This window comes from Mustela nivalis, assembly GCF_964662115.1.
Source record: "Mustela nivalis genome assembly, chromosome: 2".
Lineage (NCBI taxonomy): Eukaryota > Metazoa > Chordata > Mammalia > Carnivora > Mustelidae > Mustela > Mustela nivalis.
In genome coordinates this window covers 131,247,762-131,261,667 of record NC_139021.1, presented here as the reverse complement: position 1 = coordinate 131,261,667, position 13,906 = coordinate 131,247,762, and the positions used below count along the sequence as shown (strand labels likewise).

Genomic DNA, 13,906 nt, shown 5'->3' with positions numbered 1-13,906 from the left:
CTGATTGCAGGAGTGGAATCACACAATACTTGGCCTTGTGTGTCTGGCTTCCCTCACTTTGCATAATGTCTCAAAGTTCATTTTGTAGCCTGTGTCGGAGTGTCCCACCTCCTGAAGGTGGCTGGTAGAATCCACTGTAAGTCATTACCTCACTGCCTATCCATCCAGACACCTGCCGGGGGAGGTGTTGTCTCTACCCAGGGAAGGCTTGTAACAGAAGTCTCTCTTGGTCACGTAGGAGGAAATGGCCTGACATGGTTGCAGCCTTCAGGTCTGATGTGGGCCCTGACGGAGGCGTGCCTCAGTGGGACACAGATGATGGCACCGTACGCAACCCAGGGCCACCAGATGGCAGCAAGGAAGGCGGCCGTGGGAAGGGTCCCAAACCATCCAGCCACCATCTAACATTCCTTACCCTCTTTCTGCTGGTAATTCTCACATGCTTCCAGAAGCATGGCGAAAATCTGTGAATTTTACCACTGATGTGACATCCTCAACTGATCCAGTGGGTATCGGGCCAGGGGTGACAGCCCCCCCCCCCGCCACCCAGAGCCCCGATAGTCCCCAAAGTCCCCAATCCTACAGCAGCATAGACATAAGTCTGCTTGGGATCTCATCTTCCTAGGGAAGCATCTTTAACATTGTTTTTCGATAACGGCATCATTGAGATCTAAAGCACCAGACAAGTCACCCGCTTGAAGTGTGTAATTCCGTAGTTTGTCGCATCATCTGTGATGCCACCAGGGCTACAGACCAGTTTTAGAGTGCTTTCATCACTTCCAAAAAGAAGTCCTGGACTTTTTAACTGTCTCCCTCTCAAACAAGCACCCTCTTCTCCCCCCTGCTCTAAGCAACCATTAATCTGCTCTCCATCTCCACAGCGGTGTCCATTCTGGACCATCTGTATGAGTGGCATCACACAGCATGTGGCCACCCGTGGCCAGCATCCTGGTGTATTGGTCAGTATGTCATCTCCATACGGCCAAATAATAGCCCACTGCATTTACCCATTTGTCTGCGGATGTAATATCTGGGTGGTTTCTACCTCTGGCTGTCAAGAATAACACCACAATGAACATTTCTGTACAAGTTTGTGTGTGCCCTGTGTCTATTTCTCTTGGGTCTATACCTAGAAATAGGACTGCTGTCCAGGGGTAACTCACACTGAACTTTCTGAAGCACTGTCATCAGTGTCTGAGCAGCCGTTCCACTGTCCATCCCACCCATGATACGAAAAGGTTCCAATCTGCCACTTCCTCAATTCTCATCACCAACTTACTTTAGTTTGGTTCGCATTTCTGTGGCTAATGACAATGAGCACCTTTTCATGTGTCTCTTGGCCGTTTTTTTACCTTCTTTGGAGAAATGTCTATTCAGATACCCAGCTTGTTTTAAAAACTGGGTTGTCTTTGGAGTGTTGAGTTGTAAGAGTCCTTCACGTTCTAGACCTAAGTCCCTATCAGATATAGGACTTATAAATATTTTCTCTCATTCTGTGGATTGGCTTTTCGCTTTCTTGATGGTGACTTTTAAAGCATGAAAGTGTTCCGTTTTGATGAAGTACAATATATCTGTTGCTTTTCCTTTGTTGTCTGTGCCTTTGGGGCCATATCTTAGAGGCCATTGCCAAATCCAGGGTCACAGAGATCCTCACCTACGATTCCTGCCAGGAGTTTTATAGTTTTAGTTCTTACACATCAGTGTTTGATCCTTTCCAAGTTGATTTTTCTTTATGGTGTGAGGTAGGGGTCCAACCTAGTTTGTTTATGTGTGGGTATCCAGTTATCCCAGTACATTTGCTGCAAGACAGCTCTTTCCTTCATTGAACAGCCCTGGCACCTTTGTCAAAAATCAAGTGACCATACAGGTATGGGTTTCTGAACTCTCAATTCTGCCCACCTCCCCCAGTTTTGATATATAATTGATACCCTGAACTCTCAATTCTGATCCACAGCCATCCTTATGCCGGTACCACAGTGTCTTGATTAATGTTACTTTGTAATAAAATTTGAAACGAGGAAGTGAAAGTGTTCTAACTTTGTTCTTCTTTTTCAAGATTGTTTTGGTGTTTCTGTGTCTCTTGAGCTTTCTTCTTCTCAATTTTTAAGGTAATGGTTAGGAAGAATTAAAAAGCCTCTTTTTTGTAAATCTTGTATTTGATTCCATCAACTTGTCAGCTCTGACACACCACTCTATTTCTGGAACTCAGAATGGTGTTTGATATACAGTAAGAGCTCAACAAATACTTCAACTCAGGAGGGTGGTAAGGAATCAATAACCAAAGAATTCTCCGAGTGAATTTTCCCCATTCTTAACCTCGCTCTCAAGTTCCTTGATGGAAAAAAACCACAACCTGGGCTTGTTTGCATCTTACCCATGGCACCCAGGAAAGATCAACAAATACTCAGCGGATGCTTGGTTATAGGGGATGGTGACCCAATCATTCCCTCACTCAAGGTAGCCCTGCTCATTGGTCATTAAGCACAAAGCAGTGACACTGCTGGCCAGTTGGCTTCTTAGCTTACAGCTTTGTTGAGAAATTACTCATATAGCATACAACTCATCTTATTTTTTTTAAGGTTCTTATTTTAATTCATTTGTTACAATTCATCTATTTTAGTGTAGAACCCAGTGGTTTTCTAGTGTATATACAGAGTTGCACAACCATCACCACTACCTAATTTTAGGACATTTTCGGCATCCCAGATAGGCACTCTGTACCCATGAGCCGTCACTCCCCACTTCCTGGCAACCCCTCTCATCCACCAACAATTACAAATCTACTATGTGTCTCTCTAGATCCTCCTACTCGGGGCATTTTGTGTCAATGGACGCATACAAGAGCTAGTCTATTGAGGATGGCTTCTTTCACCTTCTATAGCTGATGTTTTCAAGCTTTGTACATGTGGTGGCATGTGTCAATACCGCATCCATTTCTGGGACCGAATTATATCCCATTGTATGAATATTATGACATGATGCCACTGGTTTTAAATTGCTTCTATGGCCCAAAGGAAACAGACCAAGGGAGAATGCCAAGAAGCAGGTATCACAGATCGGTAGGAAATTCTGACCCTGATTTTGTGGGGTGTTCAAATCTATTTAGAGGGCTTTTTTGTTTATTTGGGTTTTGTTTTTTTTTTAAGATTTTATTTTTAAGTAATCTCTACACCCAGTGTAGGGCTCCAACTCACAACCCTGAAATCAAGAGTCGCATGCTCTACTGACTGGGCCCACCAGGCACCACGGTTTAGAGTTTTCTTAGGGTTCCCATCAGAACCCTAATCTCCATGGTGCTCAGTTAAAAAACTGAATTTGGTACAAGGCTGCTCCTCCTCTCGGGAAGACGAATTACTACAATATCAAAAGCTTTTATTTTACCATCAACCAACATTCACGGAGCCTCCGTGCATTCTAGCTAAGTCCTTCAGATGCATCATTTTATTTTTAACTCCCTCAACCCTATGTGGTAGGTACTACTGTGATCCCCATTTTACAGGTGAGCAAGTAAAGGCTGGGAGGGGTCAGACGTCTAGCCCAAGCGCACAACCTAAGTGGCAGAGCCAGAATGTGAACCCAAAGCTTAGTCATTACCAGAATTCCAACTGCCTGCTGGACAGACATCATGGACACAGGCCCCCAGGGGTCGCTGTGGACTGAGACTCCAGCACCACCAGAATGGCCGCCTTTCTGGGGCTCCTCAACATCAGCGACTCCTCTCGGATTTTGGGTTCGTTCTGCCTCATTCTCCAGTGAAGACAATGCACACTCAGTGCGGTAAACAATTCCAACCCACTTGAGCAGATGAACGAGCACAAAGGCAAACACTGTGCTAGCATGAACTTATGGGTGCTTTTTGCTTTGTTTCAACATTTTTTATTGCTTTAATGTTTAAATAAACATTTATTTATTTCCTGTTATAAACTGACTTTACATCGTAACTTAAAAAAAAAAAAAATAGCATGACCCATTTTTCGGTTGCTAGCCTGGTCCAAAGTCTCATTTCCAGTTGAATCAATGGTCTTAAGTGAAAGCAGCTTCTTATGCTCAGGGGCCAGGTGTCTGTGGGGAGGAGCTCGTGGTTAGTGGGGTCAGTGCCAAGTCAGATCAGGTGAGAGCTTTCAGATCCTGCTGCGGGAAGGAGTCAGGTTTCAGTCAGCACCTCCACGGGACCCAGACCTAAAGTTTTTCAAGCAGGAAAAGTGCAAATGACCTCAGCTGCCAATAACCAAAAGACTCTGGCCTTCGGGTACACAGGGCTGGGCCGCACTTCCACAACCCTGTGAAGACCAGTGGTCCATGCCAGCCTCCCGCTGTGGTCTGTCCGCTCCAGCTCTCCCCTGCTCTCCTCAACAAGCACAGATCAACAGGGTCCCAAGAAGTTTGAGTCAGACATGGCAACCAGAAAAGGTGACCTTGAGATGTCAGGAAAACACTAAACACTGGACACTCCCCACACCTGGAAGTGGGAGTTGACCATTTGAGGAGGGCCTTTCCCAGAAGGCAGTTTACATGGGGTCATGGTCAAGCCCAGCACGGTTCCTGGTCCCTCCCTGAGTGGTGGCCCTGGTTCCAGGCCATGTTTGTGACTGCCCAAAGAAATGGCACCTCCTTCTGTAAATCACATTTGCAGCTTGGGAGCTAGGGGACAAATATCAACTCATCTTCCTGGTTTCCAGAGAAGGAAGCTCAACCAATCCAGCTGAACAACCTGCTCCTGGTCACACCTATAGTGGCGCCACAGCCCCTCCCTTTTCTTAGTCACCCACGTATTTGCAAATATTGTGATGCTCATTATCTTCTAGGGGTAAGTGGCTTATCTTCCTCAGCTGGTTGATAAGCAACTCGAAGGTGAGGGCAATGTGACACGCTTACTTCCTCCCCCTCCACCCCCATTCCCCAGGGCTCATTCAAGGCAGGGAATCAGGATTGGCTGCTAGTTTGAAAGAACTGTCTGGGTCAAATGTACGCCTGTCTGGTCCTAGATACCAAGGAATGACGTCTGGTAAGGGGAACAAGATTTCCAGTGAACTTTGGTGGCTGTCTAGCCTCTCTTTAGATAACTATCCTCCCCATTGTTCATCTGAGGTTGGGGGTAAGCTGAGCCCCTGCTCCCACTCCAGGGGGACCAATGGTCATCCAGCAGCATCAAGTCTCCCACCCTGGCCATCATGATTGGCTCAGGAGGGGCACATGACCTGAGTCAGCCAGCCAATCATCACCCTCTCCAAGACCATGGCTGGGACCAGGAGCTCTGAGGCAGCATGGGCTAGAGCTGCCAGAGCCATCCTTGTCTGCCACCCTAAGGAAGAGGCAGCCCTCAAAGGCAGCCAGCACCCAGACTGCAAGAAGGGACAGGCGAGTCTTGGAATACAGAAGCCAACTTACAACTAGATTTCCCAGTTATATGAACCTAAAATGTTGCTCTTTTCGCTCATACAAATTTGAGTTCGATTTCTTTCAGCTACAAGGCTCCTGAGCCCAATACTCTTTATTAGGGAAGGAATCCCCCAAACACCTACTTGCCCTGCATAACAAAGGGCATCTATTGGATCTCAGGTTGGTTCCCCATTAGAGCTTTGGTGTCCCATCCCCCCCCAGCAGAGGAGGAGAGGAGCCCCCAGATCACAGCTCTGGTGCCTCTGCTGTGGGGGGACAGGAGTGAGACAGCCTGCCTCTGCTGTCCCCTTTTTTCTGCCTTCTCCCCTGACAGCATCACGGAGAGGCCAGTGAATTCTGAAAAATTCTTAATCTTTTTTGTCCAGGGCTAGACCTACACATTTAGGCCTAATGGTGGGGCTCCTGTGACTGGCAGCATCGGCGGGGAAGGGTCCTCCCAGAAAATTCTTACAAAGTTGGTTGTTAGATGACACTAGCGTTAAGGAGGACAAGGACCCACTAGAACTCTCACGGTGGCTGGCAGCTTCCAAAGCACTTTTCGTTTGATCCTTTTGCAGTCTTCTGAGGCAGGGAGGGCAGGGTCCGATAACCCATTTTACAGATGAGGAAATGGAGGCACAGGGAAGTTAAGGGACACCTCCAAGGTCAGGCAGATAATAAGGAGTAGTGCTGGAGATTAATCCAGTGTTCTGGGTTGGTTTGCCCACCCCCCCTTTAATTCAAGTTCGGCCTCTTTTTAGAGCACTGGGCTTCCCTCCAACTACCTCTTCAAAACTTTGGCCTCAACCTTCCTTCCTGCCCCTGCTGCCTCCTACTTACAACTTCTTCCCACATTGCCCATTTCTACTGAAGCCAGGAGAACTGCTCTTCAGATGCTTCATTAAACAAAGCATCTGAAGGGCCTCTGGCGACTTTCCATTTTATGATGACCGCCATTATTCCCAGCAAATAATGGAAAACAAACACAGGGACAGATGTCTCTCTCAAGTCCAGGCCTACACCGGACAAAATACAGGGCAAACAGAAAGCCCGCCTTCAGGAAATGCCTACCTTTGCCCTGTTGGATGAACTGATTCTGTATGTGAGATGCAAAGGCTCTCCCTGCGTGTCTGCAACCCAGCTACTCAAATAACAGTTGTACGCCTCCATCAGAAACCCATCCAGAATCCGAGACACACAGGCTTCACGGGTGGAGAGACAATCCAATCATCTTGCCAGATCGGGAAACAGAGACAGGGAAAGGGAAGTGACCAGCCCAACTGCCATGGGTATTTTCTTTCCAATCTGGGGCCAATCTGGGGCCCCCCAAAATTAACTGAACACACTGCAAATCAAATATTTTCCAATGTATCCTTTGGGTAAAACGTGTGCTTAGAACCATAAGGCAGAAACAGTGAAATATTCAACTCAATTTACCCTCAAAAACCTTGCACCTAACTGGTATTTCCAACATCCTTACTGAGAAATGAGAAGAGAAAAAAGGGAGGTTTCATGAATGAGACCCAGAACGAGCACTTCTGAGGGAAGCGAGATGTGGAGGGCCAGCTGTCCCCAGAGACTCGCAGCTCTGAAAAGGGACCTTCTGTTTAGCCAAGTCACCAAAGTGAAATGGCTTCAATATCTTCCTTCTTTTATTTATTATTCATACCTTTCCTACTTCCAAAAAGGATATGCAACAGCTAAAAGCCACTTTAGGGTTTAAAAAAAAAAAAATTAACATATAGATTACTGAAGAGCAATTTAAAGAAAAACGACTGCCCATAAAAGATGGGCAAAAGGGGGAGAAATAATAAAAATGTGCTGATACATTTCAAAAAAAATCAGTAGTTTTAAAACTCTGAGGCCAGTTCCCTGAGGTCAAGGTCAGCAGGAAAGGAAAGGAAAGGTTTGTTTCTCCCTTTGACTGGGAAGTCACCCCGCCCTTAGCAGGTGGGGGCATCTCTCCACCGAGCTGAGTCCAATTTATCCCTCAGTGGTTTGGGATTACCACTAATTCTGTCGCTGACTAATTATACAGTTAAAGCAGTGATTAACATTTAAAAAGGGAACACCTTGGTTTACTATCAAGGAGGTCTGCATTCTGACTACTCCAAGGGACTTCTGGTTGTTGGTTGATAAGGGTACAGGCCACAAAGGGACAGGGAGGGGACTGGGGGCAGGTATTCGAGGCCTTGGCCTTCGAGTCAGTGTCAATGCCTGTGTGGGGCTGTAGGGTCGGTTCCAAATGGATTGTAGGCCCCAGGGCATAGGAACTGAGCCCAACCGTGAATATTAGGAACAGCTATGGGGAGCAAGGCCATAGGGTGTGTTAGGGTTGCACTGTGACACCCCCCCCACCCCGAAAAAGATACACTGAAGTCCTAACCCTTGGGACTCCGAAACGTGACCTTGTTTGGAAACAAGGTCTTTGCAGATGTAATCAGGTTAAGATGAGCCCTGAGTGTGGGGCCTAATCTGATTAGTATCCGCGTAAGAGGGAAATGCCCTGTAATGACAAGGGCAGAGACTGAAGACATGCCGCTGGCAGGCCAAGCGCCACCAAGGACTGCCTCCCACCACCAGAAGCCAGAAGGCGCTGGGAGGCAGGGGTAGGGCTGGGCGGGGTGAGGCAGAGAAGGGGGCTGAGAGCCATCAGGCAGACCCAGGCTGCACAGGAGGGGGATCCTATTACTGCAGAGCTTTGGTTTCGTTGCCTGTCAATACCACTCTTCCATCCTCAGAGGCCCTAAGTATTTGTCCCATTCATACTGGGGAAGAGAGAGGCTCAAAGGAGGCCTGGGGCCCAGGCCGTGGGCTTCCGTTACCACACGTGTCATCACACTGAGAACATGGCTGACGGTCAGACACATTCTTTTACACAACACGAAGAAAGAGCGAACACCAGCCGTTACCATTTTACAGTGCAATGACAGCACAGTGCACTACAGATTCCAGAGCCATTCAAACTATCAAGTGCCTCAAAATAGACGGAATGTGTAAGAAAAGAGCAAAGATTCCGGGAAAAGGCAGGTACGCCAGGTTCAACAGATTTCTTTTCTGCGGGACAGCTCAAGGCCTACCGTGTCTTGGCATGTGTTATGAAAGTCGGAGGGAGGGCTGCAGAGGGTTTTTCCCCAGGGAGTCTGAATGCTGGGCCTTATTTTAAAAAATAGTCAATGGGGGTAAATGGCTAGGTGACTCGTACAGCTGGATCACGCTTAGAGACCCTCAGCTCTGCAAATGGTTTCTGGAAGGGGAAAGGAAAGCACCCCCAGCTGACATACGGTCCTGGCACAGACATATGGTCCTTGGACACGTTAGCCCTGGGCCAGTCCCACAGGATCAGGTGCCCCGCGGGCATCAGGTATCCCTCTGCACTACCCCCAGCCAAGCCAGAGTAGGGGCCCTCCAGGGGCTGCCCACACCATTACTTCTCCCCTCCCCCTTCTCTTAGCCAGAAGCAGGCAAAGCCATGCGTCTCCAACAGAACTCTGCTCACCCTGGAAATGCTCACTGCTCCTAGATGCGGGACCACCCAGAGCTGGGAAAAAACAGGAGTGAACCACAAAGCCAGAGACATCAGGCCAAAACCCCGGGCACACCACAGCCCCATCACTCCAGGGACCAGAATTTCTTGGGTGATTATTACGACGTTAAAACTGCTGGTAACCACGACCTCAAGGAACACAGGAGGAGGGAAGTGGAACAGATTTCCAACAGTCAAGAAGCAGGGAGAGACAACGCCAAACTCCACCTGCGCCACAGAGCCAACAGAGCACACAGCCTCTGTCGGCGTCCAGATCTCGTCCGGGGGCCTCTAGAGAGCCCGCACACAGGGCAGGACCTTCCCAAGGCAGCCGGTCCGCTCCAGCAAGTGTGTGCTTGCCCATCCTTGGTGGACGCCTACAATGGCAGTTTTCCTGACACCCGTTCTGCAGACTGTGTACCAGAGGCTCCAAATGAAGGCTTGAAACGAAGCCTCCAGAACAGGGAAGAAACCGCAGGGGGGTGTGAGGACCAGGCTCTCAGGGTGTGGACTCCCAACCAGAGAGAAACAGGACCTCCCCATCATCTCCCTCCCTCTCATGTGCAACAGATGAACCCCAGTCCAGAGCACAAAACACCCCTCCGAGTGGGGTTCCTGGGAGGGTGCCTCACCGAGGCCACCAGAGGACTCCCACCCACCCGCCCCCCGCACCCCCCTCTGCCACAAACTACTAGCTGCAGGTCCGTCAGACAAAATGGCTCCACCAAGCCCGCTGAGCTTACCCCCTCTCAGCCTCCGCTCTGCCGAGAGCAGGAGCTAATAAGCCCGCTCCTCTGGGGAAGGGGTACTGATGATCCACGGGGAGCCCCCAACTCCCCTTTGTGGGGCACTGAACTTACAAAGATGCACACCGACAGGAGAATTTTTTTCTCCAGTTCTACCTCCCTTCGCCATTTGCTCTAGAGGCTACCTTCACGTCCCATCTGTAACATTTTGTTAGATGGGAACTTGACTCTCCCCTCTGAGTCCAATACCCAGCTGGCCCCTGGGATTGCTACTTATCTGAAGGGAGGTCTTGGTGCCCTGATGAAGAGATTTTCCTAAAATGAACTCATTTGTTCTGGAGCTTTTCATATTCTGCAGACATAAGAGCAATGCACACGGCATCTATAAGGTCGGGACGCACGATCCTTCCCTATCATTAGCCATTAGACAGTCGGTCGAGTGAGGGCAGATCAGCCTTATCCAACCGTGGTAGCTCCGATGCCTGGTACATGGTAGATACTGAGCAGGTATATGTTGGATGGATGGATGGATGGACGGACGGATGGACGGATGGACGGACGGATGGACGGATGGATGGATGGGAGAACAGACAGATGAATGAATGGGTGGAGGAGTGAGGGAATAAATGAACAAATGTGAAGACAGTAGACAGGATGCTTTCACAGAGAATTCAGCTCTCGGAGCCCAATCTCTGGGTGAGAGACTCACCTGAACCATCGGGAATGGACCTTACAAAGGTCGGCAACATCTTGACTGTGGCTGTTGGATTAAAATCCCGGGAGAGGCCATTCTTCATCTCCTTCTTGAAACGAGTCATGATATCTATCAGAGTTTCATCGGAGAGCCGCATGGCATAGAGATATTTGTCAATCTGGGGGAAGGATAAGAAGGCAGGAAAGTGAGGTGAAGCCTGAAGGAGGTCATTTCAGCTTGAGCCTGGCTGGGGAGGGACAGGGCAAGGGCGAGGTGCCCGCCTGTGGAGGGCCATCCAGCTCCCACAAGTTGGGACACACCACACGACGGGATGGGCAGTCACACAAATGCCATCAGCCATGTCCCTCAGAGCAGTCTTGCAAATGGTCCAAGCCCCATTTCATCCTGCAAAATCAACCAGGTAGCTCCAATCCTTTCCAATCCTTGAATGCTCCACGGAAGTTGCCCTTTGATCCCCAAGCACACACCACAGGTGCCCTAAGCCTACCCACGGCTCCCTTCCGCTGTGAGAAGTGGCCGGCTCACCCGCAGATGGACGGCAGTGTCCCAGAGGCTAAGAACGAGGGTGCCAGAGCCGGCCACGTGGGCTTCCACTCCCCGCACCATCACTTCACAGCTATGTGAATTTCAGCTTCCTTAACTGAGAAACGGACTGGATAAACAGGACCTAACTCACAGAGTTGGGAGTTTTAAGATCAGTTGAGACCGAGAAGCAGTTAGAACACAGGAAGTGCTTAAGAAACTTGAGCCAGGGACGCCTGGGTGGCTCAGTTGGTGGAGCAGCTGCCTTCGGCTCAGGTCATGATCCCAGCGTCCTGGGATCAAGTCCCACATCGGGCTCCTTGCTCAGCGGGGAGCCTGCTTCTCCCTCTGCCTCTGCCTGCCATTCTGTCTACCTGTGCTCGCTCTCTCTCCCTCTCTCTCTCTGATAAATAAATAAAATCTTTAAAAAAAAAGAAAGAAAGAAAGAAACTTGAGCCATCGGTGTTAACGTGAGACAGTGGTGCTGGGGGGATTCCTTGGGCACGATTTCTTGGTAGGCAGAAATAGTGGCCAAAGGGCTGGAATCCTTCAGAACATGGAGTGGCAGGCCCAAGAGCAGGGAGACCTGAACCCCACCATCCCTAGAAGGTATGGGGACAGCCCCCAGGATCCCCCACACAGAGGCCGGGACTGACATGCCCACACTCCTGTCATCCCAAGTACTGACCCAATCTGCTGCTCTCCCTGGGCTCCCCATTTCCTCGGGGTTCCAAGGCTTCTAACTGCCAGACCCCTCGGACTGTCGCTGGCTAATCTTCATTCATAGTATGTTCCCATTTACTCTCTCCGAAAGTATTTATTGGGCACCTCTTGTGTACCCGGGCTCTAAGTCCTCTTGTTTCTCTCCACTCATTCTTTTTGCTTCTCTTCGGCTCAGGAAGCCCCGACAGCCACGTGCCTGGACTTCTCATTCCTCTTTCCTGAGGCTCCTCAGTCACTCACCAGAATGGTTTTCCATCTTCTTCAACCTCACCCCCTTCCATCCCATCTGGTACCCCACTGCCATGGTCTCCTTGGTAAAGTCAACCCCGCTCATTCTTTCCCTTGCTCAAAGCCTTGCATGTCTTCCATTTCCAAGGTGCCAACCCTCTCCAGGTGTGGCTTCGAGCTCTCTGAACTCTGGCCCAAACACCTCAACTATTCCTGGTGGGTTCCCAGGCTTTTGCACCGTAAAGCTCTTCCTTCTCCTCCCAGCTCTCCAGATCTCCCCTCCCCTTCCAGGTTCAGATCAAACCTCTCCTTCTCCTGCGGGTGTCGGAGCTCCTCAGGCTGGAGAGGACCCCTGATTCAGCACTGATCTCTCTGCACGGGAGAGCCTGGATCACAGCTTTCTGCCCCAGTGCCCTATTCCAGCGTTTGCTCCATTCACCTTGACCCCCCCTCCCCCACCCAGTGCCCTGCACGCAGTCTTGCACACGGAAGGCTCCCGGTGGATGGAGAGAGAGATTTATGACCCGAGGAGGTTGCAAAGACCTTGATGCTTATTTGCTTCTGAGAATGGCATCTCGGGCTCACTTTGCAGGATGGCTGGAAATGTCCTGACTCAAGGACACAGAGTCCCCAGCCCTAGGTCTTTTCTGCATATTTTGAGCTGGGGCACCTTTCTTCTCACTCTGGCCTCCATGCCTCTTGCTCCCCCAAGTCCTGCCTGTCTCCTGTCTCACAAACCATCAGCCCATTGGCAGGAGTCCCCCAGTGTCCTCTGTGGCCAGAGACAAGCCTGCCCCACCCCCAAGCTCTCCTTCCACAACCACCTTTCCCATTACCCCCTGTAATAAAGCTCTGCAGAGAAGAGCAATCAGAAACCACCAAGAGCTCAAGTAGAAATTGCCAGAATCACGGCCCCAGGAGAAGACATGCTCCGCTCTATTCTACCCCCAAGGCTGGCACCAGACGAGCAGAACTTGCTGCCATGGTGCCCACAGTCTGGCAGGGGGGAGGCAGTCACGAAACAAGGGTGTGTGAGCAGTGCCAGGAGAGGGAGTCTACTGAGAAGGCTTCCCGGGGGCGTGATGTCAGAGCGTGCATCCAGGCACAGTCAAGAGCATGTGTGAAGGCCGATGGTTGGGGGGGGGGGGGGCAGTTTGTGCAAGGAACAGAAAGAAATTCAATATGAATTGAGCACAGTGTAAAAAGTGAGGCAATTAAAAAGACCGAGAGGAGCTAAATTGTGTAGGATCCTGTAATGCACGTTAACAAATTTAGACTTGATCCCAAGCACAGCGGGCCTTGGGATGACCTTCAGGAGTATTCAACAATGAGAGCTGTGTTTCCGCAAGATCGAGCCAGCTGCTGGGGAGAGAATGGGTGAGCAGAGGCAAGACCCGGTACTAATGGATAATCGTCACGTTGTTACTCCCGCATTTGGGGCATGCTTCCGCGATCACATTCCCCACCCTCCGTGCCGCATTTATGGAACGGTCTATCTCCTCTGATAAAACATGTGAGTTCCCTAGGGAAAGGAACTCACCCGGATGCCTGCTACAAAAGAGGAATTTAATTGATACTAAGTGCTAAATTACTACTCTATATTTATCCTATGGCTCACAGCAGATCGAGGGCTTTCATATCCAGTAAGTCCTTTAACCTTCAAAACAGCCCCACCAGGGACACATTCTTGCCCCATTTTACAGATGCAGAAACTGAGGCTCCACAAAGCAAAGTGATTAGTTCAAAGACACATCAGGAGAGTGAAGTCTCATACCTGCAAGTCTGACTTTGCTCCCTACAATCGTTCCCATCCCTCAGGGAAGACCAGTTCCCCTATTCTGTGGAGGCCAAGCCCAAGTAAAGCTGCTGAGGTTTTCTAGCTGGACAGGAAGAAGCATCTAGAAAAGCCAAGGCTCCCTGCAGCTCCACAGCCATCCTGCCCCCTGACTCAAGGTGCAGGTTAGTACAGGGACACAGATCCGAGACCCAAAAAGAGCCTAGAAGCTCAAAGGAGGAAGCAGGCTGGGGACACAGAAAACAAACCAGCCCCCAAGCATCTATGGAAAG

General features: G+C 49.8%; 1 protein-coding gene across 4 annotated transcripts in view; it reads right to left on the bottom strand.

The window, feature by feature from the left end:
* The window catches only part of HK1 (hexokinase 1), a 112,652-nt gene that overhangs the window by 33,199 nt on the left and 65,547 nt on the right, over positions 1-13,906 (bottom strand). For all 4 annotated transcript variants that reach the window (XM_082715231.1, XM_082715232.1, XM_082715229.1 and 1 more), the window contains one exon: positions 10,361-10,523. In XM_082715231.1, the coding sequence (XP_082571357.1) occupies positions 10,361-10,523 (163 nt within the window). The remainder of the gene's footprint in view (positions 1-10,360; positions 10,524-13,906) is intronic.